At 35.4% G+C, this 8,678-nt stretch overlaps 1 protein-coding gene across 1 annotated transcript in view; it reads right to left on the bottom strand.

Annotated features, from left to right (window-relative positions):
• The window catches only part of LOC120532918 (myosin-IIIb), a 173,347-nt gene that overhangs the window by 34,792 nt on the left and 129,877 nt on the right, over positions 1-8,678 (bottom strand). The window contains exons 19-23 of the mRNA XM_039759409.1: positions 5,342-5,427; positions 4,671-4,718; positions 2,805-2,852; positions 2,123-2,214; positions 452-613 (exon numbers count right to left, since the gene is read on the bottom strand). Of these exons, the coding sequence (XP_039615343.1) occupies positions 452-613; positions 2,123-2,214; positions 2,805-2,852; positions 4,671-4,718; positions 5,342-5,427 (436 nt within the window). The remainder of the gene's footprint in view (positions 1-451; positions 614-2,122; positions 2,215-2,804; positions 2,853-4,670; positions 4,719-5,341; positions 5,428-8,678) is intronic.

Raw genomic sequence — 8,678 nt, 5'->3', positions numbered from 1 at the left:
ATTGACAAAGTCCCATAAAGTCTGTAATGTAAACGATTGCCATTATATTGTGGTCCCATCCAATGTTGGCTGTTACAGACCTGGAGATGTCGCACTGGCCTTGCAAAGCATTATGGGGTGCCGAGGGAAGAAATTTCTCCTACACTGGTCAATTTATTAGTAAATATTACAGTGATCAAGGGTGAATGCAAACACAGCAAATTCTGCGAATAATGCTTTGGTGAAATTCGCCGATCAACTCTACCAATTAGATTAGTGTGGCATGAGGCTGGAAGTTTTTGTGTGGTTTACGATTACAAACCTTAATAACTACTACTGTGATATATGGGATATATTGTATTTGTGACTTAACATATTTTTAAGCTTCTTATTTTTATGCTTTACTGAAACTTATGTAGAACTTCTTTTGTAATGCATATGTTTGGAATTTAATTTAATGCTTTCAACTTACGTTGATTTTCTTGTTCCATATCTAGATGTCTTTTTCTTTCTTCTTCCTCCTCTCTTTCTTTACGTCTTCTCTCTTCTTCTTCTTTTTCTAACTGCAGCTTTCTCTGTTTTAATTCGGCAATAAGTTTTCTGTATTTCCTTCTACAAATATATTTCAGATAATCTGGAAAGAAAAAAAATTCTAATTTCATCTGTAGCGCAACTAAAAATGTCACATCATTCAACTTTCATTGCAGTTATTACATAGTACTATTATAGTCACAACTACACATGCCCAGAAAAACATATGGACAATGAGCTACCTAAGTGAAAAAGCAACTTGAGAATTTAGAGTCAAAGATCTTTGACGTGAAAAAGGACAAGTTATAATCACAGAATATGTTAAGTACACACTCTACACAACTTGAATACAAGACTCTGGGGCTCTCCAGTACCAATGCTAACCATAATGTCACAAGTTGTTTGCTTAAGACAATGTTAAGGATTCTTATAAACTTTTCAATAAAAAAGTTAAATTAATGAAGGAATCTTATTACTACATTTTGTACTGTAGTCCACCAGCCCTTAAACCCTTACACTGCATATGACATATTTACAAGACAAAAGTTATTTTCTGTTGGTGGCACTCTTTTGCAAGCATTCCTCAGGTCCTCTGAACAAAATGACAACTGACCATAAAATCAAAATATTGTGATACAAACATTTCATGTTCATATAATTTTGTTTCTTTTTTTGATCCTATGATGCAGTTTTGACTGAGTGGAAATGGGGCAAGACCTTTAAAAAGTAGACAGGATCATCAGTTTATCATAGGAAAATGAATGCAAATAATGAACAACAGAAATATCTGCTAACAAATCTGTAATGTCAAAATCATTGATAACATTGAATAATCATTTAGTCCTAATAACACTAACTGCATTAAAGTTTAGTATAATAATTACTCTAATCATCTATGGAGGGCGGCACGGTGGCGCAGTGGTATATCTGCTGCCTCGCAGTTAGGTGACCCGGGTTCGCTTCCCGGGTCCTTCCTGCGTGGAGCTTGCATGTTCTCCCCGTGTCTGCGTGGGTTTCCTCCGGGCGCTCCGGTTTCCTCCCACAATCCAAAGACATGCAGGTTAGGTGGATTGGCGATTCTCAATTGGCCCTAGTGTGTGCGTGGTGTGTGGATGTGTTTGTGTGTGTGTCCTGCGGTGGGTTGGCACCCTGCCCAGGATTGGTTCCTGCCTTGTGCCCTGTGTTGGCTGGGATTGGCTCCAGCAGACCCCCGTGACCCTGTATTCGGATTCAGCGGGTTAGAAAATGGATGGATGGATAATCATCTATGGTCTTTTATTTTCAACCTGCTCAGTGCAAATGTAGCTATAGGCCCATCTAAAGTCACTTGTACATAAGATGGGATATTAGTGATTGCAACCCAAAAATCACCATTTGGTTTACAGCCTAAAAATGTGCATTAGAGAAGGTTATAAAAAAAAAAAAAAAACACACAGGACAAGCTATATTATGTTACATTTTTATAAAAGCCAGCAGCCAAAAATAAATGTTTAACATTAGTTCATTAGGCCCCTTTGTATTGTTAATACAGCTATTATGTAAGTAGTTATTACACATTCTGTTTTATAAAGCGAACTGTGTGTGAAACACTAACCAATGGAATGATACTCACTTTTTTGAATAACAGTAGCAGCATGTTCAAGTCTTTCAATTAATTTTGCCAGTTCTTCCTGATGCCAGTATTTAAAGAACAGACGTGAATGTCTTTAAAATTAAAAAAAAAAAATAAGTATTACTATACAACACAGTAAAGGAGTTTTCAGGGACTGTTTTCATGCTTCTTTGTCAGTACCTTTTTTATTGTAATTTCTTCCCTGTACACGTGTAAACAATTAGAACCACCTTATGCAAAACAGGACCTTAACTATGAATTAGGCAGCCCACAGAGGACTTATATGACTTAATTAAGCAAATCAAAACCATTTAAAACGATTAAATGTAATAGCAAAAATGTTCTCAACAAACTGTACACGGTGCAGTACTTTTAAAACTGAGTCATTAAAATAAGGACAACAATATGTTTTGGTCAGACATTGTAAAGACTGGTGAGTGCAATCTTTTCTCTGAGTAAGACTAATTAATTTTCTCTCTTTTGCAGAAGTTTCTCTTTTAACCTATTGTCTGTTTACTATTTAGGGTCTAGTCAGGCTAGACTAAAACTAAAACTGCTAAAACAGAATCTTTATGTTATATTACAAATAACACTGTCACTGTACTGACCAAAGTCAAAGAAGTTTAAAAAAAGAAAGAAAAAATAAACAGTAAGACAGTGATAAATAAGGACTAAAACTTACCCACACTTCCAGTCTTTGAGATCGGTATTATTTAAAATGCATAAGCATCTACGGAGTAAAAGATGAATGAAGCGTGAATTAATTATAAAGTAGTACGTTTAAACTTGTATATTATGAACATGCTTAAGTAAAAAATTAATATTGTATACGCCTGGAAATATTATACAAAATTATATGTGACAAGGATGTGAATTGGTGTTTTTAATAAATTATTGAATCAAAATTGTATGTGATGTTGTCACTTGGTGTTTTAATAAACCATTGTATCAAATACCTGGATTAGTAGCTATTAGCTGACCACACAGGAAAGATGAACTTTACTGGAGGAAAGTCTTCATTAAATATCACAGCATTCCTAAGTAGACAACTGTATAAAACTAATTCTTTAAGTATTCTATCTGTTTTACTTCTACATGTTTCTTACTTAAATTATCTCCCTCAAATCAATGGGGGTAGGCTTTCAAAATAATTCAACTCAATGCACAAATCTGTTTTCTAATCTTGGCTAATTGCAACATTTAAAGATAGGCAGTAAACACTAGTATACTTTGTTTAATTCTTCAAGTCTATAGGGCTCTGTTACAGCTTACAGTATGCAAATGTCACATTTTTTCAAACAATGGCATGTGGAATAATGTTACCTTTTTAAATGTGGAGACTGAAAGAATGACAGTCAAGAACCTCTAGCCACATAGTGACAGTTACACAGTTACAAACTTTAGAGATTGATACTATTTTGCCTATTTAAGGCAGAGAACATGAAGACTGCATTAGAGTCAATGCCATTTAAGAACAAAAATTCAGTGGACCACAAAAGCTGCCCCGTAGGGTGTTCTAGCCTAGCAATTCTTAAGCAAGCATGACTGTCCTGGATGCATGAGAGACTCCAGGGTTGGCTGAAAGTCACCCTTGAAAGGAGTTTAAAGCTCATTTACAACTACAGGTAAAATAAGACTTAAAAAACTTTGGAGATACAGAGGCCAGGTTGAAGAGAAAGATGAGAGGGTATATAAGCTACTTCAGTGGGTGAGCCAAACCAGTAGACTGACAAATGGCTGAAGTGCTACAGAAAGGCCCAGAATGAGTGAAGATGCATTTTGTTTATTTATATAGTACTTTCATGATCCTTCTATTGTATTGTTAATATAAGTTCCATTATTTGTTTCTTATGAGCAAAAAAGGCTACCATGAGGATCCCCTTCCTGTTATTATAATTTGGATCTTCTTAAACTGAAATTTCTCTTACTGAAATTGTACTTATTTGGAACCTATATCAGGATATCTTGGTTTCTAATTTTGACCTTCAATGCACTACAGCTGTAAAGTGGGAAAGAAAAGCCAGCTTCAGGTAAGTACAAAGTTACGTTAACCACAAAGCAGTACACAATTTGCAAGGAAAAGATTAATCCCCATCCGTATGGGACATACTGTAGACAAGCTGTTAAATAAAAACATTTCGTTCATATACAAATGCAGTGAAATAAGTAAAACATAATTAATGAGTCAATTAAGAGAGTCTGCGATCAGCTTAATTTTTTAAAATGATTTAAAAATATAAACAGTTTTCCTTAAAAAAAATTTTTAAATAAGGTAATAATGATTTAAAAGAAATAACATTAACAAGAAGAAAAAAAAAAGAAAAAAAACCTACTGCAAATGTTGTACAGAAGATTTGGCTACTCCAATTTTACTTTCTGGAAAGCCAACGCTGCTATAGATGATTTTTGTTCCAGGACATTAACGAAGTTCTAAAACTGCTTTTAAAAGTGCTCTAATTCACAATAGTCCTTGGCTGCTAACAGTGAGATAACTTGCATTTATGAATACCAATTTCATTCAAAGTTGGGATACAAGTGCAGAACTTACGTTTCTTTGTTTGAGGGAATGTCGGGCTTAATAAGAAGAATTCTATACCTGTTTGAAATAAGGAATATATTCAGATTTGTTTAAACTCTTCAAGCAAGGATTGCTGCAAGAAATTATTTGCTGAAACCATGGTTAGACACAGCAATCAAAACAGGTTTAATTAACTACTTTTTAAAGCAAAAAAACTTTAAATAAATTAAAGCTTCAAAAGTTAAGGATCAGTATGATTAAAAACATCAATTTTATAAAAATGAAACAGCCATTCAAAAATGCACCTTTTTGGCTAAATATTTCTGTGCTTCCAATAATTAATACTATCTGAAGTTTTTACCCCTACAGCCTGAAACCTTCAAAATAAAAACTGATGGTTAGGTTGAGAGAATGGTGAGAGAATATCCTTAAAAATGTAACAGTACATTTATTTAAACAAATACTTAATTTTTACTTTTTTTTAATTTAAACCTATTTAAGTTACTGTACTGCAAAAAACAGACACTTTGTGCATAATTATTAAAATGGAGGTATGCTGTCTATATATGTACTATACTGTATATAATTTGAAAATAGTTAAGGAACTGAAAAAAATACATCTAAATGCCTTGCAATTACTGCAAGAATAAGTTATTTATAGTGTAATTATTTAGACAACACAAAATGTTTTAAACGTATACCTTTGAGCGAAATCCTCAAATAAAGGTCTCCATGAATATCCATCCCTACGAATCCGGATGGTTTCAAGCAATCCATTATACCTTAACTGAAGAAAGCATGAAAATATTTCTGACAAAATGACCATGGTACTATTAAACACATTTTTTCTTAAAATAAACGCTGAATTGGTATCACAGAGAGTGTAGAAAATAAACCAAATGTGAAGACGCATTTGGCTGGTCAAGTAAGCAAGAGGGATAAATATCATCCAAGGTAACAGACAACACTGAAACAGAAAACAACACAACTTTTGGTTTAGATTATTTGAATACACATCAGATCTGAGAAGACCTGTTGTACTGAATTTACAATATTTGCCAAGAATGCACAATCAGTAAACCTTTAGATCTGTATCTGAAAATACTACAATACACTAAACATAAAAAAATAAAGCTAACTTTCTGGAGGCTTGGCCAATCTGGCGGTGCATCTGCTATGTAGAACACAAGGAAAATGTTTGATTGGTTTAATATATGCCAAAAAAATGTGCTGAATTAAAATGTCAAATCTGTAGACATTTTTTTCCTTTAAGTGACAAAAAAATAGCCACACATTAAAGCAGTCACTTGAAATATGACGAAATGCAAAGACCTTCTCAAAATAAAATGCAAAAAGATAAAAAAAAACAAAACACACATACACACAACAATCAGAATTTGATGATAAGTATTTTAGATTTTAATTTCCCATCTGGTGCAATTCTGAGGTAACTGCTTAATGTACAGGTTAATAAGTAAAATAAACACTAGAATAAGAGGGAAATATTTTGAAACCATTTAGGTGTACATTTGTGAGCAATCAGTTTACAAAAATATTTACGCCTATATATGCAAATACTGAGCACATTGTGTTCCTCTTAATTTGGGACACAATGGCTCAAAATTAAGTTCTGCAAACCTCAATTCCTTTGGCATGTTTCACAATAGCTTCATTGACAAGCTCTGCCATATTTGCTATGTATTACATATATTAGCCTGTGATGACTGTTTCATTTTCTGGTCCTAAGGTCAAAAACTAGAAAGTCAAATACACCAACCACCAATGCCAAAATGCTATACCAAAACCGCAGCGAAAAGCAACAAGCACAAAAATGTTTTACTGGAAAGCTAACACAAAGAAACATACACAAACTCTTTTTGAGGAATCTGTAATCCTGGATAACCAGGAAATGCACTGCACTGACCTAAATACCATAAAACAATTGCTCCCGTGGATAAAGAAAATCTCATCGAAAAAGATTCAATTTAATTTTTAACTACATTAAAAAATAGTTAAAATCAGAAGCAAATGGCAGAAATGCATTCAGCAACCCCTAAACTACACCAGGCTCAGAATATTGAGGTAAATTTTAAAAACAAAATAAAAACAGTAATAACTGCAACTAGCACAATAGATGCATGGATGTCAGGTTATTGTGATATGCAAGATGGAACGCATTTCATGAGATGATCTTTCTCTCCAGCGTGAGATGAGGTATTCAAAACATTTGGAATCATCTAACAGACAGGAAGCTATCCTAAAGGGTCTGGGTGTCATGCCTATACAGCTATCCCTCGCTATATCGTGCTTCGACTTTCGAGGCTTTACTCCATCGCGGATTTTAAATGTAAGCATATCTAAATATATATATATATGTTTGCTTTTCTCTGTCTCTCTCACTCTCTCTGACTCTCTCTGACATTCTCTGCTCCTGACGGAGGGGGTGTGAGCAGAGGGGCTGTTTGCCTAGAGGATACAGACGCTCCTCTAAAAAATGTTGCAAGACTACCTTCATATTGCTCATATTGTGGCCGCTTTATCGTGATGCTTCGTATACTTAAAAGACCAACAGCACATATTGATTTTTTGATTGTTTTCTTTTCTCTCTCTCTCTCTTTGCATCTCTCTCTCTCTCTCTCGGACATTCTCTGCTCCTGACGCGCACTCCTTTGAAGAGGAAGATAAGTTTGCATTCTTTAATTGTGAGAAAGAACTGCCATCTCTGTCTTGTCATGGAGCACAGTTTAAACTTTTGACTAAAGGGTGTTATTTCATGTCTAGAGGGCTCTAATAATCGTAAAAAACGTATTTAGAAGGTCGTAAACAGGTTTTCTATGCTCTTACTGCGAAAATATTAGATTTATAAATTAAGAATTCTACTTCATGGAAATTCATTTATCGCGGTAGAGTCTGGAACGGATTAACCGCGATAAACGAGGGCTTACTGTATAACTGTGCGGAGAATATTTATAAACAGTGTGGGAGAGTTTATAAGGGCTTAAAATATATAAAAACAACCATACAAACATATGGTTTCTACTTCGCGGATTTTCACCTATCGCGGGGGTTCTGGAATGCAACCCCCGCGTTCGAGGGATTACTGTAAAACATTAAACCAATTGCAAGTTTATAAGTTTTAATTAAACCTTTACATATTTTAGCTTTTTCATTTGGGTGTATAACAATCACGGTTATTGCACACCTATGGTATTTTCATTTCAAGATACATTGCTCCTATTGCTGGTGATTTTCTAATTTAATCATTATTTACATATGGTAAGGGGTAGTGGGGACTACTATGTACACGGTGGAAAGCCAGAACCCTCAAAAAACTCCTTTTTCAGAAATAACCACTCCCAGGAGTAACAATAGCACTAAATGAGTGACCATACAGAAGTGTAGCCAACAAAGACTCTGACACTTGGCTGGGAGTGGTCAGAACATGAAAACGCCTTATTGGGAAAACCAATATGCAATTTTATCTTAAATAAAATAATGCAGCCAAGGAAGATACACTGTATGTGAAGCTAAATGTGTTGTAGGTGGTAAACGAGATGGACGAGCATCCTGGCAAAGAGTCAGGAAAATCCCATACCCGGACAGTAGGCCCAGAGTGAACAGAAAAGGCATCCCGGCCTAGAGAGGAAAGGATGTCGCACCCGGACAAGGCTGTCCTAACAGATGGAGAGGAACCTTGACCCGGGCAGGATGCCCCTGATACAGTAAATGGACATGCACCCCAACTGGACATGTGCATAATATCTTCCTTGGTTGGAATAAAAGAAGACAGGGAAGGACTGCTTTTGAGAGATGTTTATTTCCCCAGGCAATAGACGTCAGCAGTCCTCCATATCGGCGCCCATTCAAGAACCAGCTGGGAATGCTAAGAGCTGTAATTCAGCAGCAAAGTTCTTCTGGGGTCCGTGGGTGCTGCAAGAGGGCTCTGCAGGGAGACATACTCCTTACTATATTTTACTTCCGTAAGACCTGGGAGAACTTCCAATGGGCAGCAGCCCTGGCACCAGAAGTACTCCCGGG

This window comes from Polypterus senegalus, chromosome 7, assembly GCF_016835505.1.
Source record: "Polypterus senegalus isolate Bchr_013 chromosome 7, ASM1683550v1, whole genome shotgun sequence".
Lineage (NCBI taxonomy): Eukaryota > Metazoa > Chordata > Cladistia > Polypteriformes > Polypteridae > Polypterus > Polypterus senegalus.
Note: the sequence above shows the minus strand (reverse complement) of the source record. Positions and strands in the feature narration are given on the sequence as shown.